The sequence below is a fragment of the Heterocephalus glaber genome, unplaced genomic scaffold (genome assembly GCF_053883595.1).
Source record: "Heterocephalus glaber isolate CG9 unplaced genomic scaffold, H.glaber_assembly_v1.0 deba00001509, whole genome shotgun sequence".
Classification (NCBI taxonomy): domain Eukaryota; kingdom Metazoa; phylum Chordata; class Mammalia; order Rodentia; family Bathyergidae; genus Heterocephalus; species Heterocephalus glaber.
In genome coordinates, this window is record NW_028258325.1 from 450,589 (window position 1) to 469,863 (window position 19,275).

At 58.5% G+C, this 19,275-nt stretch overlaps 1 protein-coding gene and 1 long non-coding RNA gene across 7 annotated transcripts in view; one reads left to right on the top strand and one right to left on the bottom strand.

The window, feature by feature from the left end:
- On the top strand, positions 1–2,411 carry LOC106009599 (uncharacterized). 3 transcript variants are annotated; one of them, XR_001183652.3, is made up of 2 exons: positions 1–693; positions 1,936–2,411. It is a non-coding gene; the product is annotated as an uncharacterized LOC106009599 (long non-coding RNA). The 3 variants fall into 3 exon arrangements; XR_002395920.2 differs by lacking the exon at positions 1–693 and adding an exon at positions 1,052–1,670; XR_002395919.2 differs by lacking the exon at positions 1–693 and adding an exon at positions 1,052–1,568.
- The window catches only part of Cplx1 (complexin 1), a 20,627-nt gene continuing 3,245 nt past the window's right edge, over positions 1,894–19,275 (bottom strand). For 2 of the 4 annotated variants that reach the window (XM_004847489.4, XM_004847488.4), the window contains exons 3-4: positions 5,261–5,436; positions 1,894–3,550 (exon numbers count right to left, since the gene is read on the bottom strand). In XM_004847489.4, the coding sequence (XP_004847546.1) occupies positions 3,353–3,550; positions 5,261–5,436 (374 nt within the window). In that variant the 3' untranslated portion in view covers positions 1,894–3,352. Of the gene's footprint in view, positions 3,551–5,260; positions 5,437–8,501; positions 8,791–18,125; positions 18,346–19,275 lie in introns of those variants that run through there. The other 2 variants (XM_087187188.1, XM_087187187.1) reach the window with 2 other exon arrangements.

Genomic DNA, 19,275 nt, shown 5'->3' on the forward strand with positions numbered 1-19,275 from the left:
GCCAAGTCAAATGCAAGGCGTGGCCAGGGTGGAGGGTAGGACTGGAGGGCCGTGGTCAGCTATGGGAGTCAGTGGAACGGGGCCAGAGGACAGTGGGCCGGAGAAGAGGGGGCGCGCGAGGCGATGCTTCTGAGAGCGTGGGTCCCGAGGGTTCGGCGTAAGAAACCCCGTCCCGGACGGAGTCCGTGGAAGGCGGCCAAGGAGGAGGGGCAGGCGAGAGGCCGCGGGTCCGCCCGCAATGGCGTCTCTTTGCTCTGATTGGCCATGCGCGCTTTTGCACGTGACCTCGGAGCCAATCGCGGCGGCCCGTTCGGTCGGAGGGTGGGAGGAGTCGGGTCGGCGCTGACGCTGCGAGGCACGGGGCGTGTCAGGCCCTGCGTCCTCTCCGCCCCGGCGCTCCTTCGGGGTCCAGATGGTGTGGACAGGTGGCCCAGACCCAGGGTTCCGGCCCTGGTGGCTCCGCGGGGACAGCAGGGTTTGTCTCGCTGCGGATTAGCAGATCTGGACAAAACGGTCCTTAATTGCGGCGCCGTTTAGCGTGCCCCGGGGGCCGGATGGCTGGGTGAGCGGCTCTGCCTCCCGCGGTGTCCCGGAGGGGCCTGATCCGCCCTGGGAGCCAAGGCGCCTTCCTGGCGTGGGGGTCAACCCTTTGCTACGTGGGATGCGAGCCGCGAGGACTGCGGAGGCGGCCAGGTGAGCGACACCGAGCAACCCCTGCTGTCACTGCGCCGGATGCCACCTTCCCCTGAACACCAGCTCCCTCCCCTTGGGGTCCCCAGACCACGCAGGAAGCAGCGGCCCTCAGCATTGCTCTCTGCCCTCTTACCCTGGCCATTTTCCTCCAAAGTGGAGACCGCTGCTTCTGACAGTACGGATTTACCTTGCCTCCCATCGCCGGAGAGATCGGTGCAGAAGGGACCTGGACTGTCCCAGGGTCTGGCTCCAGTGTTTACTTGGAGGCTTCAAACCCCAGATTCTGGGGCTAAGATCTGACCATCAATTGCTGTAGGACCAGTCCCCCGGCTCAACCAGCACATCCAGGTCACTGTGCAGGCTCAGGAGGGATCTAGGCAGGGCTGAGGGCTGGGGACACGGTGTTAGGTTAGTGGAGGGTGAACTTGGGTGCCCTTATGGGCAGCCATGGGGGGGGGGGCCGTGTACAGCAACCAAAGCTGCAGAGATGCTGTCCAGACCCGACTGACATGTGGGTGTGGGTGGGAAGGACAGCTGTGTCCCTTCTGTAGGGGGCCGTCCCCTGGATGGGTCAACAGTGCCCCACCCTGGGCCCACATTCCCCAGAAGGCCAGGGTGGGGCGGCAGGTGTGGGAGACATCGTTCTGGGCTGGAGGAGAGGATTCACTCTCAGGAGCCTCCTGCACCCAGGGAGACCCCAGCACGGGTGGGGGACACATAACCTTTCTGCCTACTGAGATTGGACCAATCTTGCTGGAAGGTCACAGGACACCCAGATATGCTGCCTCACTGGAGACGGCCCCCAAGAGGGATGTCAAGGCCTTTGCGGGGACACCAGTGGCCACAGCACCTCAGGATGGGCTGAGAGGAGGCAGGTGGGGGTTCGGTGTCATCTGGTCTCAGCCCCAGCCCTGAAGAATGTGGGACCCAGAGCTACAGAGGAGAGGGACCCTCAGGACTGGGCTGGACACAGCAGTGTAAGCTTGGACCCCAAGCTCCCCCAGGTCTGAACGCCCAGGGCTATCCCAGGCTCCGAAGGACAGGTCTCCTTCCAGTTGGGGATGACTGGCAGGGCTCGCCCTCAGCAGGATGTGTCAGACCTTGGGGACCCTCAGGGGTTGCCCTAGCAAGAGGAGGTACCTTCTACCTGATGGCAGGAAGGCATCACCCAGCTGAAGTGGGGTCTTGGATGGACGGCCACACGGTGTGAAATCACTATTTATTGGCTGTGATTCTATCCAGAGAGAACACACAAGGGCCTCCGACATGCAGGAGGAGGTGCAGGTGCAAGGACAGACGCAGTGACACCCATGGTCTCGCCAAGCTCAGCGGCCCTGGGCACCCATGCACTGGCCATGGGATACGGGGGTTGACACGAGAGAACACCCAGGCTGCTTGGAGCTGGCTTTTCAACACGTGGAAACAAGCATTTTAAACAGACATGGACCCAGGAGGAGCAGAGGACTGGACGAGCAGGGCACTGGCACTGGCGGCGTGCTTCGCCTCTGGACGAGGGTGTTTGTGGTTAGTACTGCAGTCTAATTGATATGGCTTCTCTAAGAGCTATGTAAGGTCATGAAGGTCAGTGTCACGCACAGCCCTGGCCCCCACCTGTGGACACTGAATGCAGTTTTGATGTGGGCAGGGAGCGCCAGGGCCCAGGCCAAGCCAACAGGGTTCCTGGTCAAGATAAAACTCATCAAATACCGAAGACCTCATTTACCTGAGATTCAACATATTGTGATGCAAATTAAACAGGGGTGGAGGCAAAGGGGCACAGGAGGGCAGGTCGCAGGGCACTGGGGTCTTGCTGCCAAGTCTCTCAGGGGGCTGTTGGTTTGGGTGCAGGAAGCCCCTCAGCCCCTACCCTGGGGCTCACATCCGCCTGCCAAGAACAGTGCACAGCACTGTGGAGGGAGGGCAGGGACAGTTGAGGTCTCTTTCCCGCCTCTGTCTCCCCTGGTTTTCTCAGGCCTCCCAGGCGCTGGGGTGTGGGTGTCCCTGGATGAGGGCCGGAGCCCCTCAGGGAACCAGCAGGCACCAGGGAGAGGCAGATCTGAGTGTGCCCTGCAGGCCTGTCTGAGAAGCCCAGACCTGTTTCTTTGTTTCCCCTGGTTGAGATGGGAACAGGCCGTGGCATTCCTAAGAGGCTCAGGTGCCTTGCAGAGCAGGGAGGGAGGGACAGGAAGAGACCCTTGGACACAGAGAGCGAGGCCTGGGTGGGGTCGTGTGGTCAGCGCCGACAGGAAGACAGAAGAGGGTCCCTCAGGCCCAGCAACCCAGGTCCCGTGTGGTGGGTCAGGCGCCCCTGCTGCCCCGGTCCAGACACCCACCCCCGACTATGGCTGTGCTCCTGAGTTTGAGCCCCGTGGGTGCCCGTGATGCATGGGCCAAGCCCAGGGTGGGCGAGGGGCTGGCCCTGGGGTGAGCTCGGGCTGCTGGGGGTGGGGGAAGCGAGCGCAGTGGGGTGTGGCCAGCATGAGATGGGCTGTGACCACCTCGGCCTCGGCAGGGCTGGCAGGGGTGTGCGTGAGGGCCCGGGCGGGGTGGGCCTAGGGCTATGGCTTATAGTGGGGAGGGGCCGAGCTGCTCCTGTGCCCTGGGGGCCTCCGAGGGGTCTACAGGGCAGCGGGGCTCCGGCTCCCAGCTGTCCAGCCCGTCACTTCTTGAGCATGTCCTGCAGCGGCCCGGGCAGGTACCTGATGACCGTGTCCAGGATGCTCTCGTCCGCCCCTTCTGGCTCCTCGCCGCAGCCCGGCGGGACGGCCTTTTTGGGCCGTGTCAGGCTGCCCTCCGAGCTGGCCTCCATGGCCGCCTGGGCCTCGGCTTCGCGCTCCTCCCTCTTCTTGATGCCGTACTGCGGGGAGAGGGCACCCGAAGCTGGCGCTGGGCCGCCCCAGGTAGAGGGCAGGGGCTCCCTGCGGGGCGGGCCTGCCCCCAGTCCTCCACCCAGGCCGGCCAGGCTCCCTCACGGTGGCCGGGACGCATCCTCGCCAGGACCACGGCCCTGCACCCTCCCCAGAGGCAGCCTCAGCAGCACAGCAAGACACCAGGCCCCTCCTGCCACCTGTGTCTCCTGCCCGCCTGTCCCCAGGGTCCCTCTGCAGTGGGTGCAGCGTGTCACCTTGAACTTTGAGCGTGACTGTGTTTGGAAACAGGGTCTTCATAGATGTCACTAAGCCCAGTAGGGAGATGAGATCATCCTGGGCGAGGCGACCCTAAACCCAATGAAAGCCTCTTCCAAGGTGCAGAAAGAACAGTCAGACTCAGCATGGGCCAGCTGGGTGTGTTGCCCCACAGATGCGCCCAGAGCTGGAAGCCACAGGAGGGAGATCCCCAGGCTCCGGAACCCGGGGACAAGGAACCCGGGACGAACTTCAGCGGGGAGGCACCTGGCCTTGGCACCTCCATGCCCACCCTGCCCCGCCCTCCTAGAGAGAGTGGGGGAAGCCTGGGGCCTGGAAAGACCAGAGCCACTGCCAGCAAACCCCGCTGGCCCCCAGGGTCCTGGGAGTCCTGAGCTTCAGGTTCAAGAAGCCACCTGAGCAGGGCGGGGGGGCCTGCATTTGGGGTTGCAAGCGCACAGAATGCAGGCTACTAGAGGGGTGTCCCAGAGGTGTCCCCATGGCCCCTCCCCCTCGGGGGTAGCTGTCCGCTCCCTGGGGGTTCAGGGTGTCTCTGGACATAGGGGGAGCAAGGGCCACCTCCACCCCGGATCGCAGGGCACCATCCCCCCGGCCCACGACCGAAGAGCTGTGTGGGGTCTCCTTGAGGCTACCGGGGCAGAGTAGAGCTGGCAAAAGCCACTATGTCGCCCGATGCCGAGGACAGCATCATGGCCCAGTGGAGTAAGGGGGCTGGGGGTCGGGTCCAGGTCTGGAGGGAGGGAGTCCCTGTGCCCAGGGTCCTATGGGCTCTGCATGGGCTGGGAGAGGCAGCAGAAAGCAGGTCAGGCCCTGCCAGCCTCCCTCTAGCCAGGGCGCAGATGCCACTCCTGCCACGTGGAGGCATCTGGAGGGTGTAGGTCAGCGAGGCCTGGCCCCTGCAGGGCTGAGCCACCAGGGCAGTGGTGCTGGGGACGCAGATGGGACATAGATGTAACCAAGGCTGCTTGGGCTGAACCTGAGAGTCCAGGCCATTTGGCCAGGGATGGGACCAGGCTGTCTCCAGAGTCAAAAGCCAGCTCCACCTGAGCCAGGGTCCCCGATGCCAGGTGACTGCACCCAGCTTCAGTACCCAGAGTACACAGCCGCCCACCCATTCTGCCAGTTACAGAGGAACTGGCCCCCTCTGGGTGCTTGACCCCACACTCTGAGCCACGGGAGCAAATCCTGGCCAGGCCACCTGGTGCCCGGGCCATTGCTTCCCACAGCACCTCCCTCTTGGTCAGGGCCCTGGGGCCCCAAGACAGGCCAGCCCCACTGCAGGAGCAGGAAGTGCCCGCCCCCTCGTGAGCAACAGATAGGGATGCAGGGGCACTGCAGTGGGCCTGTCCCCTCCCACCTGGGATTGCCCCAAGGCGGGCCTGAGGAGGGAGGCAGCCTGCCCTCGCCTGCCTGGCGCCCACCTTGTCGCGGATGCCCTGCCGCATGGCCTCACGCTCAGCCTCCATCTTGGCGTACTTGGCCTTGCGCTCCTCCTCCGCCTGCCGCAGTGCTTCCTGGCGCTCCTCCTCCTTCTTGGCAGCATCGGGGTCCTTCTCCTCATCAGCCCCCAGCATCTTCCCCATGTCCTTGGTGGCTCCTGGGGACAGGGCAGAGGCAGCGCTGAGCTGGGACCCTCCCATCTGGCCCTCCCCCGAGTCCCGGGTCTGGTGCCAACCCCTCTCAAGGGAAGGGCCTCGGCGGTGGCGCGAGCTGCAGCACGTGAGGCTGTGCGTGTGGGTGGCCGTGGGTCCACGTGTGGGTGCACACTTGGGCAGCAGCTGCGTGTAACTGTGACTTGCACTGGAAGATGTGGCTGTCATCATCTTCCCAGGCCTGTGTGTCACTTCCCCGTGCAGCCCATGGCCAGGGTGCAGGGGGCACAGGTCCATGGCAGGACAGCTTCGTCCAGGGCCGCCACAGCCTTGGCTGGGCAGACACTGCCTGTGGCTGGCACAAGGCCTTCCGGCTGAGAGCTCCTCACTCAGCCCCCACAGGACAGAAACGTTTGATTTGGCCTCCCCAGCAGTGCCTGAGCCCTGGCCCTCTGAGCAGAGCAGCAGAGTGGAGCAGCACAGAACCAGACATGGGCAGCACCGGGATCGGCCCAGGATTGGCCCCTGCCCACTGGGCACAGAAGCAGGGAGCCACCCAGCCGCTGCACCCAGGCCAGGTGCCCCACCAGCCACCCCATGATGCCTTGGCCTTGCCAGGCACCAGTGCCACACTGGAGGAGACCAGAGACCCGCGCTTGGTGTGAACCACCCCTGGGAGAGGAGTGGGCGGCTCACACCACCCGTACGGGCCCGGAACCCAGCAGCCGTGCACAGTGGTCTCTGCCCAGGTGCAGCACTCCGAGCGGCTCTGTGTGGCGCTGGACCTGGAGCCTGAGGGTAGGCTGGGCTCCCTCCCCTCGGCACCCAGAAGAGAGCACCCTGCCTCTGTGGGCTGCGTATGGAAAAGAACCCTGTCTTCACCACGCGCTCGCCTGCCCTGATGCCCCAGCTGCCTGGAACCATCTCAAGTGCGGGGAGACAAAGGCCATCGTGTTGCTGACGGGGTCAGCGTCCCCCACTCCGCCTTGGCCTGGGGACGGGCTTCCAGGACCCTACTGGTCATGGCAGCTGTCCCGCTTGGAGCCAGCCTGCCCCTTGTCGTCGGTGGCTGTGGAAACGTGCCCTCCTGGGTCCGAGCTGGGGCAGTGGCTGGCAGCAGGCCGGCGGGGAGCCTGGAGAGGTTCTGAGTGCAGGGCATGGTGGAGGCCGGCACATGTGGATCCTGCCTCCTCTCCGCCGATGCGCGGCCCTGTCTGTTTCAGCAGCAGCCCCAGCATGCTCACAGCTGCCACAGCACAGCCAAGGCAGGGCCCTGGAGGAGGATGAGGGCTGCAGCCAGCACTCTAAACAGACGGCGTGTGTGTCTTCCATGCTCACAGAATGCTCACACAGAGCAATCACGTTAGTCCACTTTGATCCCAGCTACTTGGGAGGCTGAGGCAGGAGGATCTCAAATTTGAGGCCACTCTGGGGAACTTATCAAGACCCCAGCTCAACATAAAAAATAAAAAAGAGTAGGGATGGGGCTCAGACCAAAGGCCTTGTGTTCACTCCCTGGTATCCCTGCCACGCACTCATACATACATGCACACGCAGAGGCTACACTACACTGCGGTACCACCTCACACCAGTAAAATGGCTACTACAAAAAAAGTGTTGGTGGGCAGCCCACTTCCGGTCCCCCTCTGTCTCTCTTAGGCAGAGGCTTTCTTGCTTTCTTTCTGTCACGTGGTGTCATCGTGAGACCCAGCTGCCCCACCCCTGGCACAGATACGGCAGAGCTGGAACAGGAACTCACCTGCACACTGTGCTCACAGCAGCGCTGTCCTCAAGGCCGAGAGGAGGAAACCACTGTGCACCACCCTGCAGACAAGGGTGGCCCTCACAGGCCTGGCACCTGAGGAGAGGCTGGGGACCCAGCAGAGGAGGGAAGAGGGGAGGGGAGGTGCCCAATGAAGAGGACAGGTGCTCGCCTGGTCAGACTCACAGATGGGTGGGCAGTGCCCGCCAGGTTGGTAAGGAACGGGGTGGCGTCCCATGGGGACAGAGAGGGACCCTCTGGAAGGAGACACGGGCCCAATAGCACGGGCAAGCTGTCTGCTGCCATGAACCCGTGCACTTTAAAACTAGTTAAAAGGGTGATGTTTTGTTCTCTGTCATAATAGACAGAAATACACGCTCGAGTGACTTAGGGTCCCATCTCTCAGGAACATGTTGGGCCACAGCGATGGCCCCCATGGCTCTCAAGTAAGGGCAAGTCTGTGACCCGCGGCCCAGCCACAGGCTGTGAGGTCCCTGTGGGCAGTGAGGTGACACAGGTGGCAGCACGCCGTGCCTCTCCAGGAACCTACAGGAGAGTTGCCCTGTGAGGAGAGGGGTCCCTCAGGAAGGCCCGGCAGTCAGCCCCAGAACAGGCAGGCAGGGCTCAGTGAGAGACGACGAAGCAAGTTGGAGAACCCCACGGCAGGGAAATGACCCACGGCTGGAAGGACATGGATGCAGCACACTCCCGACTCGCTCCCAGGGCCTTGAGCAAAATGCATTTCCAAAAGAATGTAAAACAAACTGAGAACGATGTCTAAGAACTCACAGATGGGATCGCTCAAATAGTCAAGCAACAGATAATTCCCACGATATTTAGAACGCTCTTGGAATGGAGGAAAACAGGAAATCCCCTGGGTTATTTTTATGAAATTAGCATAAATGTGATGCCAGGCCAGCTGGGGAGGTGTGGAGAGGAACCAAGGCAGAGACAGAGTCAGAGACAGAGCGGTGCCCAGGCCTGGTGCCCCAGCAGCCAGGTGCTAGAGCCAGACAGCACGCAGGCACCCCGGAGCCCCGCACGCCCTGCAGCCGGGCGGGCAGCCCCCACGCCCAGTCTGGCTGAACCTCCCCGCCCTCTGGAAAGGGCTCTGGGTGGCCGCACGGAGGGACCCTCGGCCCAGGGTGAGGCCGGGAGAGCATCCGAAGGCTGACGGCTGGGACACCTTGGCAGGTGCCTGGCGCAGGACAGCGCATGACGCGTACAGGCCAAGCCCGAGCGCATCATCCCAGGGCCTGGCACCCACGTGGCACCTCCCAGCCGCGCCTGTGATTGCAGTCTACTCACTCTAGTGCTTTACGGGCAAGCGTGACACCACTGCAGGAGAAGCTCAGGACTGCAGGCGTGGCCAGTGGCGCCTCTGTTGCTGTGTGGACCCTAACCCCGGCCGCCTGGCTGGCACCCTCAGGGGCCGCCACACCAGGTGGCCTGAGCTGTGGACATCCGTGCGCTGCGAGGTCACCGCCTTTGGTAAGGTCCACAGCAGGGATGCAGAGCTGTGCAGGAAGTCCAGGTTTCACTCAGGAAGCAGCCAAGCAAGCCAGGCATGGTGCACACCGGTAATCCCAGCTGTCTGGGAGGCTGAGGGAGGAGAATCCAAAGTCTGAGTCCAGCTGGGGTAACTTAGTGACTTAGTGAGATCCTGTCTCATAAATTAAAAATTAGCAAAAAAGCTGGGAAAGTAGCTCTGTGTGAAGGCCTGAGTTTCAATTCTCAGAATGAAAGAAAGACAGGAAAAAAGAGGGAGGGAGGCCGCGCTTCCCGGGCTGAGGCTGAGGCTTCGAGTGTGCTTTCCCGCCCGCCCGCCCGTGCATGTGCATCGTCCTGTCTTCCTCGTGGGAACAGCTCTTCCAACACTGCGTGCTTTCAGGACAGACTCAAAGGACGGTTTTCTCTTCACAGGATAACTACAACTAGAGGCAGGGCAGAGTGCTCCCAGACTGCCCTGCTGCAGTCCACCTGCCCCTCAGAGGTCACCCTCAGGGCTTCCCTGACACTGGCGTCTCCTCCACGAAGGTTGTGTGATTCTCCTCACCCTGGATTCCATTCGCGTGGGCGCCCTCCTCCCTGAGGTGCTGCCTGAGACCCACGGCTGGGCAGTCAGATGTCTGCCCAGAAGCCACCTCCGCCCACTGCACCCTCAGGGAGGAAGCGTAGTCCACTCAGGCCTTGGAGCCCTGTGCCTGGGGCTCCGCCCATGCCCTTCAGCTTCCGGCTGCTGTTGGGTGGGTTTGGATTATTGTTGCTGAGTGGCAGTTCTTTATCCAGTCTAGATACAAATCCTCTGTCAGATATGTGACTTTCTAGTATTTTATCTTGATCTGTGCATGTCTTTTTATTTGTTTATTTAGATTTATATTTTTATTCACTTTTAATTATTTACTTTATTAAACTTTTTTTTGGTATCAGGGCTCAAACTCAGGGCCTTGAGCTTTCGAGGCAGACAGCACCACTGAGCTCAATCCCCAGGCCAAAACCTTTATGTGCTTTTGTAATCTTTGAGCTTTGCTCTTGCTGTTGTCCAGGCTGCTCTCAATCTCCTGGACTCGAGCAGTCCTCCTAAGTAGCCGGAACTGAATCTGGCTCATTTAGAAAAACTTTTTAAAATTACATTTTTTCAGAAAGGTTGTCAAATTCATTGGCTTGAAGTTGTTTGGAATACTCACATGTTGTTCTTTTAGTACAAGTGGAACCTGCGGTGATGTAAACACACCGATTTCCATGTGGGTCAAGTTGCGTCTTTCCCCTCGTTCTGATTTGTCTGGTTATAGCTCTGTCACTTTTGTTGGTCTCCTTTAAGAACTGCCTTTGGTTTATTTTCCCCCGTGTTACTAATTCCCGCTCTCATCTTTATCTCCCTCTCTGCTCTGCTAACGCTGGGCTCTCCTCGCTGCTCTTCTTCGAGCTCTGCCTTGAAAGCTGAAGCTAATCAGCCGTGCCAACCCCTCTCCCTTTCTGTGGTTTCCGGGTGCTCATCTCCCGCTAAGTGCCACATCAGCAGCGCCCCATGCATTGTGACTGTCTTTTTCTTATTGTTGTTCATTTCTATTCTATTCAAGATACAGCAACAGAAAGCTATCGACACATTTCTGTTGTTTACTTCTCATTTCATTCTGCTGTGGCCAGAGGCTATGTTTTGTACAACTCAAACCCCCTCATCTTCGCTGGGACTTGTTTTGTACCCCAGAATGCGGTCCACTGTTGCAGGAGTGCTTGGACAGATGGAACATCCAGCCGGCCGTGTTCAGACACCTGGAATTGTCTGTAGGTCAAGTTGGCTGCTGTGTTGTTCCAGCCTTGTACACCCTTTAGCTTCCGTGTCTTTCAGTCTATCTGTGATGGAGTCGCACATCTATCCCCACCTGCAATGGCAGGTTTGTCTATTTCCCTGCTAAGCTTTGTCTGTCTTTGTGCATTTGAAGCTCAGCTGCAAGGTGTGGGAGAGCTGACACAGGAAGTGACCTTTGTCCCTGACGCCTGTGCCCTCCTGACTGACTGCACAGCTTGTCCCATGTCACCTTTTCCCATTCGTTTCTCAGATTTAACATGGGCTTCTTGGAGGTGAAACAGAGTTGGGTCTTGACTTCTGTGTCCAACCTCTTCCTTTTAGGCTGAGTATTCCCAAAACACAGAAAGGAAAAATATTGGGAGCCATTCTACATAATTTTGGGGAAAAATCATTTCACAGTTAAATTACGATTAGGCCTGGTCTTCTTGCCTACAGGCTGGCTATGACGTGCTGAAACATAACTATTTTTGCCTTGGGTCACAGCTGAGACCACAATGGTCTCATGATGCTGTGACACTCACGGGTAAGATTACATCAACTGAAGACATCCTGGATTCTTGAGAACCAAGTAGTAAGAGAAAGGTTTCACCTGGGGAGAGACAAATTCCTTATCAGCTTAAGTCATCCCACCTACTGTCACAAGAATGTCTTTGCTCATTTTACCTTCCTAATCAACATAAGCTCCTCATGACCTAAGATCCTCATGGTCATAGGATTATCGCCACTCTCCGAGACATCTGATACTTCCTCTGATTATAAGATCCTTGTCAGTTTAGGATTACCACCACCCCTGAGTCATCTGTTACTCCCTATGAACCCAATAAATAGTGGCCGCTCAGGGTGCCTTTGTCTTCAGAGCAGCAATGATCAGGCCCAAAGCTCAGCTTCTTCTCTAAGTCTGGTTTCCTGTCTTTATTCATTATTTTGCCTTGGGCTGTCCTGGCTCACAGGAGACCAGGACTCACTGCAGGGATTCTGGTAACGTCCCCTTTCCCTGTTCCCTACAGAAAAAGCCATAATCATAGGCACTGGTCAGGGTAACAAGAAAGGCATGGATTCAATTGTGGGGAAAATTATCCTTCAGCTAATGCTCTGAACTCATCTGACAAAGAGTAAGAACAAGATAGGAAAGAACCAAAATGTTTCTAAGTAACTTGACCAACCCAGAACAAAATCCAAGAATGTATTTAGGAAAACAAAGCTGTTTAGCACCCAAAGAGGTAAAATCCACAAGGCCTGATCCCAAGTCCAAAGTTTGCAGGGATGGTAAAGAGGCAGGAAATACACTGCACCGTGAGGATGCCCACACCCCAGCCCTGCAGCCCAACTGCAGGAATGCACACAGTGGAAACACCACAGACCACCCTGAAGTGAAGAGCAGGAGCAAACGGGGGAAGGCCAGTAAATAACTAAAACAGGTCAATCATCAACAAATATGAATGCTGATTACTAGGCATTCAAAATTTTGCTGCCTGAGTGGAGAATGTGGGATCACATTATTATTCAGAATGTGTAATTAAAAGTGGAATTGGGGCAGGAGGCTGAGGAAGGAGGATGGCTTGGACCCAAGACTTGAGACCAGCCTGGGCAGCACAGTGAGACCCCGTCTCAAAAGAGAGAAAGAGAAAGAAAGAAGAAAGAAAGAGAGAAAGAAAGAAAGAGAGAAAGAGAGAGAAAGGAAGGAAGGGAAAGAAAGGAAGGAAGAAAGAAAGAAAAGAAAGGAAGAGAAAGAAAGCGAGAAAAGGAGAGGAGCTTGATAGCCGCGCTGGGTCGGAGGGGACTGGCAGATCTGAGTTGGTGTGTGAGGTACGCTGTCAGGGTACAGTTTGGAGATGCGTGACCAGGTCTGCCCTACAGACACAGCAGCAGGACACTGTGGCTTTCTGAAGGACTGCTCTGCCTCAGCCTGGCTGCACCCACCTCGGTGTGACAGAAACAGCCCCTGTGCCCCTCCACACTTGCCACCACTCTGGGATGGGTTAGCAGGGTCCCTGTGCCCTCTCTGCTCCCACATGGGCCCTGTGCCTCTTCCAGGCAGACACAGCCTGACTGTGTCCCGCACCCAGGAAGAGCTCAACACTGCTCAAGCCAAGGGTGTACGTGCAGGGTCTTCATCACAGTGTGGCTGACACCCTAACCCCCGTTGATGCTGTGGGGTCCCAGGGTCAGTGACCCATAAGAGGCCTCACCGGGCTCATGCGCTGGCTCTGCCAGGGAAGACACAGGAAGCCTACGGCCAGAGTCCCTCTGCCCACATGGACACGCAGTCCTGACCAAGAGTCAGCTGCTGCCCTTCCTCCGTTCAACCGTCCCCCAGGCTGACTGACTGAAGCTGGACCAGCAGGTCCACGACACAGCAGGGTCTCGGGGCTTCCTTGGGGAAACTGAGCCAGCGATGCCTGGCAGATGATGGTCCCCAGCACTGACACAGGTGATTTGTTTGTCCTTAGGGAAAAGCCTCCCCCAGCCTCCTGGGCCCAGCTGCTCCCAGATCTGCCCCTGGGCTGCCCAACGCCTATTTCTGTCCATTTCTGGGGAGAGAGACCCACAGCCTCATCAAAACCAAAGTGCAGCTCTCTGGCCACAGCAGGGCCAGCCAGGTGCTCATGGAGTCGGGGACAGGCACCCAGGGACGGTCCTGGGCAAGGGAAGAAGCCAGGAACAGGCCAGACTAGAGTGCAGGATGAGACACACCGAGATGGGGTCAAACATCACGTCCTGGGCTCGAGCAGGCCAGTGGTGACAAGTGATATCTCTGCCTCGCAGAGCAGCTCCCTGTGCTGTGGACGTACCACTTAGATGAACGCAAAGGGAGCCACGCTGATGCCCTTACCCAAAAGAGCTCTTGGAATTAAAGACATATAGCAGAAAATTTAAATTCTGCTGAAAGGTTAGAAGATAAAATTTTGGCATTACCCCAGAAAGTAGAATAAAAAACAGAGAAATGGACAGCAGAACAGAAAACATGAAACAGGGAACTGGTGTGGGGAGGCCACAGCTGAGTTTAGGGGTCACAGGGGGCACAGAGGAGAGGGAGAGGAAAGCATTGTGGAATTGAGTGCCCCACCAGCACGGTGGAGAAAGCAAGACACACAGCACGGCCCACACCTCGAATTCTCCATAAGCCAGGCTTAGAGAGGAGGATGTCAACACTCCTGAGAAATCAGGCTGTGCATGAGGTATGATGGAGAAATGTGTGAATGTTTACTTTTTTAAATGTATTATAGTAAAAGACACGTGACCACTAACCCCCCAGAATGCTCTCCTTCCTTTCTGTTTGTTTTGTTTGTTTTGTTTTTTGAGACAGGGTTTCACTGTGTAGCCCAGGCTGGCCTCGAGCTTGCAGCAATCCTCCTGCCTCGGCCCGCAGCAGTGCTGAGCTCACAGGCGTGCGCCACCACATCTGGCTACTCTCCCTTCACACACACTCGTCCAGTCGTTTTTGCCACTTTCTGCAGCAGCTGTGGAAGTCCTCTTCCATGAGCGCTGTCCTGACTGCCTTGATTCCCGAATTGGTTCAAAACGTTTCCCTTTCGCGGTCATTTTGACTTTGGGGAAGAGCCGGAACTCACACAGTGCCAGATCTGCTGCCCAAGGTGGATGAGGACGCAGCGCCCTGCTTTGACAAGCTGCCCTTCAGTTGAGTGGTACTTGGCAGCAGCAGTGACTGTATCTTTGCTCACACCTGGTAAAGATGCTCAGGAGAAAGGACTCTGGAGCTGCTTCAGAAAGAGGCAAGAATGATGGGAGGAGTGTGCTCAAAGCCAGGGGAGGATGTGGGGGGATCCGTGGTGACGTGCCTTTTACTGTAGTACTTGTTATGTATACATTCACCATGTATTTGATCACACCTCGTAAGTAGGAATGGCCTTTGACTTTTCACCAGCAACAGATGAGCTGAACAGCTGAGAAATGGCTTCAAGTTCTAAAGGAAACCCTTTCAGACCTGGGATTTCACCCAGCCCAACTGCTTCCTTCGAGGGAGAACAGAGACATCAACTCACCCCCGCACCCAGAAACTGCTCCACGAGGAAAGCTGGAGAGCTGCTCTGGGGGCTCCGGGACACTCACCACTGCGATGGGAAGGGACAGATCTCGGGACCGAGGCAGGCCTCGCTGCGCCCACCACCCACAGGGAAGTGTGCTGCGGGGCTGCAGGAGGGCGAGAAAAACCCCACGGGAGAGGGGGAGCCGCAGCGGGCCAGACAGGTCTCCCAGGAAGGAAGTGGCCTCCTCTGGCGGCCACGGCCAGAGCTGAGCTGGGCCTGGGCCGAAGCTGCGCGGCAGGAGCGGCTGGACATGCTGCCGGCTCGGGAGCAGCGGGCAGCACAGCACCGAGGGCCTCAGTCGCAGCTGACCCGGGACTAGGCACAAGTCCCAAGGGCGCTTGGCACAGGGGTGTCCTGCAGGCTTCAGCACCATGCCCACGGCCCTGGTGCAGCACAGCGGCTAACTCACGCCGAGCTGCCACGTGGGATCTGAGGGTGCTGGGGTGGGATTGCCCTGAAACCACAGAGCCAAGGTCCTGCCTGGGAGCCTGCCAAGAAAACGCCTGGTCCTTGGAACAGCCCCACAGTGGAAATGCACGTTAAACAACACCGAGCTCCGTCTCGCTCCAGGAAGCACCAATGCTGGCGGGGCTCTGGGGAAGAGGAGCCCTTCTGCACTGTTGGTGGGAACGCGAACGAGGAAAACCACTGTGGGAATCAGCATGTAGAGTCTTCAAAATGCTAAAACTAGAAACTGTTTGACCCAGCTATTCCCTTCTAGGTATCTTCCTAAAAGAGTAAAAGACATCCTATTACAGTAATACATGCATACAGCAGCACAGTTCATAACAGCTAAATCTTGGAAGCAGCCTATATGTCCATCAACAGATGAATGAAAAAAGAAAATGTGGAATTTACACATAATGGAGCACTACTCTGCCATAAAGAAGAATAAAATTTGAGTCATTTGTAGGGAAATGGATGCACCTCGAAACCATAACATTAAGTGAAATAAATCAGACACACAAGCTTAAATATTGCATAGTTTCTCTTAAATGAGAAACCCAAAATATAAATACAGAGTAAAATAAAAGGCAGATAACAGGAAACAAGGAGATAAATCTTTTGCAAATGGGAAGGGGAGCAGGGATGGAGGGAGGGAGGGGAAGAAGAAACATTAGGGTGGGTCATGCACACAACCAGCTCCACACAGGAATTAGGGTGGACCATGCAGGTGACCAGCTCCACACAAGGAATTTGATGACTGTGCAGTGTAAACATGTACCAATAAAAATACAGATTAAAAAAGCAACTTCCAGGCAGTCAGGGCTTAGAGGTCTGTGCCGTGCGACCTGGCCCGGGCACTTTAAAGAGACCGTAGGGGACATCGCATTTGTGGCCATGCTGGAGGAGCTTCCGTGGGCACTGTCGCCCTGCACAGCCCCTCTCCAGCCGGGACGAGCTCCTTATCCACGCCTCTTCCTTGCACTTTTCTGTATTGCTTCAGTTCCCTACAATTAGCATTCATTATTTTAATAAAAAAACAAACTCTAGCCTCCTCCATCGCAAGGACCCCCAGAGGACCCTGTACTCCTGGCAGACACGACTCAGGCCTGAGACCACGGCTCCACGGGTGACTGTGTTCCAATTAAAAATAAAAAACATTTTTTAAAAGTACACAAATTCCTGCAAAGATTCAGATGCCCTGGGCACACAGATTCTGCAACGTTCATAAGATTTCAAAGAACTCAGCCCACTCCATGCCGGAAGAGACAGGGCCCACTAAGGCACTAAGTGGCCCAGGCTGGCCTTGGACTTGCAGTCCTCCTCAGCCTCCCAGATTCCGGGCTCTCAGGTGTGAGCCACCTCACCTGGCAGGAAGCATTTCTCAGAAACAACAGGGTCAGCTGGACCTCCTGGCAGTGGGGTGCTGACTCCCTGGGTGCCTCCTGGAGAAAGAGGAATGTGCTCTGTGTGCTTCTGAGCAAAGTGTGGCCAAACACAGCCCCAGAAACCCCAGGCGGGGGCCAACATAAGAAAGGCATCAGGGTAGAATTCCAGGCAGAAACGATCAGGTGCTCATTTTATATTATGTAAGAGGGATGCTCGGTGCTGTGCTTTGCAGCAGGGTCTCACTGCATGTCCAGGCTGGCCTTGGACTCTCAGGCACAAGTGATCCCTCTGCTTCAGCCTCCTGGGTCACTGGGGTGGCAGTGCACCATACTCGGCTTCTAGAGGAATTTCCGAGAAAGGGAGATGCAGGGGCTGGACCTGCCGCCCAACCTGGCAGCACCCGCCCTCCCTGCACAGTCCTGGCCCCAGAGAACCAGAATCCCTTTCCTTCCCGGCCAGGCAGCAGACCTGCACCCAGGGGCCTCCGGGCCTGGGAGAGATGGCCGGCCGAGCAGGACCAGGCACCGTGTCCGGGCCCAGCCTCTGCATTCCACCTGCCAGCCACCTCTCAGCCAGAGAAGAAAGCAGGGCCACGTGAGCGGGCTGTCCTGGCCGTCCGCTCCTGTCCTGGTGTGGACGCGACCCTGCTCCCGGGGCCGCTGCACTGGCCTGGACTCTTCTTGCCCACTAGCAGCCTCCTATTGAGGAGCATAGAGCCTGGGGTGCTGCAGGGCGTGTGGCCCAGGGCTCCAGAGCTGACTGAGGCCCCCAGTGCCGCCCTGGCCTGGGAGCCGAGCTTGCTGCCCGTTTCCTACCTGTTCCTCTGGATTTTGTGCCTGAAGCACCAGCAAGGCCCCTGCCCCTGGCTCCTTCCCCCCCTGCACACCCGCTCTGCCCCCAGAGCTGCTCTGAGGCTCCCGGTGCTGCCACCTTGGCCTGGGGAGAGGACGCACAGGGAGACAGGCAAGATGAAAATGCCAGTTAATGACCGACACAGGGCCGGACTAGCGACAGATGGCACAGCCGCAGGCTTCAGGGTGGCTGTGACTCCAGCATCCACCCTTGCCCGCGCATCCACCGCCATGACAGCCCATCCACTGGCCTCGACGGTGGGGGTGGGATGCCAAGGGAGGGGACGAGGGTCAGGGAGGCTGGGCAGAAGGGGGCGCTTGGAGAAGGCAGGACACAGACAAGGCCAACAGTGGCTGCTGCAGATGGGGAACAGGGCCAGGCAGCCTCCTTCAGAGCTAGCTGCAGCAGCAGCTGCCCCACAACCAGCCCGTCCTCCAGTTCCTGGGCCTGCGCTGCACCCAGCAGACCACCAAAACCCAGCACCCAGCACTCGTACCTGGCAGCACCCAGCACCAGTATCCAGCACCATTGGCCCCAGACCCGGTCTCCCACAGGACCAGCAGGCTCTCCTCGCCATGCTGCCCTACCTGCCCTGCCGAGGAGAGCCAGAGGCCCTGAGCCTGCACACAGAAAGGCTGTGCTGCTGAGGGTGCCGCTTCAGGGTCCCTGGATGCCGGCAAGGCCACTGGCTGCTGAGTGAGGGCCACACCGAAGGCTGCCGAGGCCCCAGCACAGGCGGGCAGGCAGGGTCTGGCCCGACAGGCTAACGGCTTCCTGCATTGGCCGGGTCCCCACTCTGGCCCACGCAGCACTGCAGGGACGACTCGGGAGCACTGACGGTGCACACAGCCCCGCACCCCGGGGCAGGGAGGCCAGGGCACCGCTCACCTGAGCCCCCCTGGGCGGGGTGGGGCTCTCAGTCAGCCCTGGATGTGATTTGCCAGTCGGTCTGCCAGTTGGTTGGCTGGAGGATGGAGGCTGTATGGAGCTTCCTGAACCTCCCGGCCCTAAGTGCCAGTGTCCCCAGCCTGCCCTGCAGGGCGAGGCCTGAGCTGCGAATGCATGCGGAGCTGTTTCCAAAGACGCTTCACCCCCACAGGATCCTGCGTGAGCAGGGACACAGACGGGCTTCCTCGGCAGAGCTTCGGGCCGGAGCTGAGGGGGAGCCATCTGGCAGCGCTCAGGAGGCGCCTCCCTCAAGAGTCCTCCAGCCACCCAGGATTTGGGGCAAGAGGCAACTCTGCCCAGCTGAGAGCACACAAAGCACGAGTGTTGGTGCTTCAGCCTGAGTGTTTGCGCTGCCTGCTTGGCAGGGAAGGAGGAGGACACCCCGCCTGCTGAGGGCTCATGGTCAGGGCCCTGAAAACCAGCACTTCCCACTCAGCACCTTGCCCCTTGACCGGGGGTCCAGGTGCCCACCTTGGCCCTCACCCCCCCCAGCCACTTCTGCCCCAAGATGCCTCAAAAGAAGCCCCAAGAGATTCACAAACACACCCACTGAGTTGATGGATGCCTGTCTCTTAGCTTCCCCTCTAGGGGTGTGATGTCAGACGGGGCAGCAGAAGCCACTTTGTGACTGAGAAGCAGGTTGAACATGAAAGCTGCACCAAGGACAGGAGTGGCACCTGCCACCACCAGGTCCCCGACTGCAAGGATGAGCCAGCTCAGGACACCCTGTCACCTGGCTACTTGGTCCAGAAGCATCTCCCTCACACACGCCCTGGACGTCCCCTCTGCCCCTGCTGCTTACTGTGGCCCAGCTCAGACTGAAGCTGCACTGTCCCTGGCTTTGAGGACTCGGCCTCACCTGGTCCAAGGGCAGGGAGCAGCAGACCCCCTGGAGACCCAGGCAGAGCAGACAGGGAGAGGTGCTGGGTCCTTGTCCTGCCTCAAGTGGCCTCATGTCCCCAGAAGGCGCTCAGTGCCCAGCCACTAGGCAGCAGAGCAGAGGCCCTCGGTACACAGAAGCCAGAGCCAGCTGGGGCCAAGGGGCACCAGGCCTGGGCTCCGGGGACGGCAGAGTCCAGGCCCCGGGCTG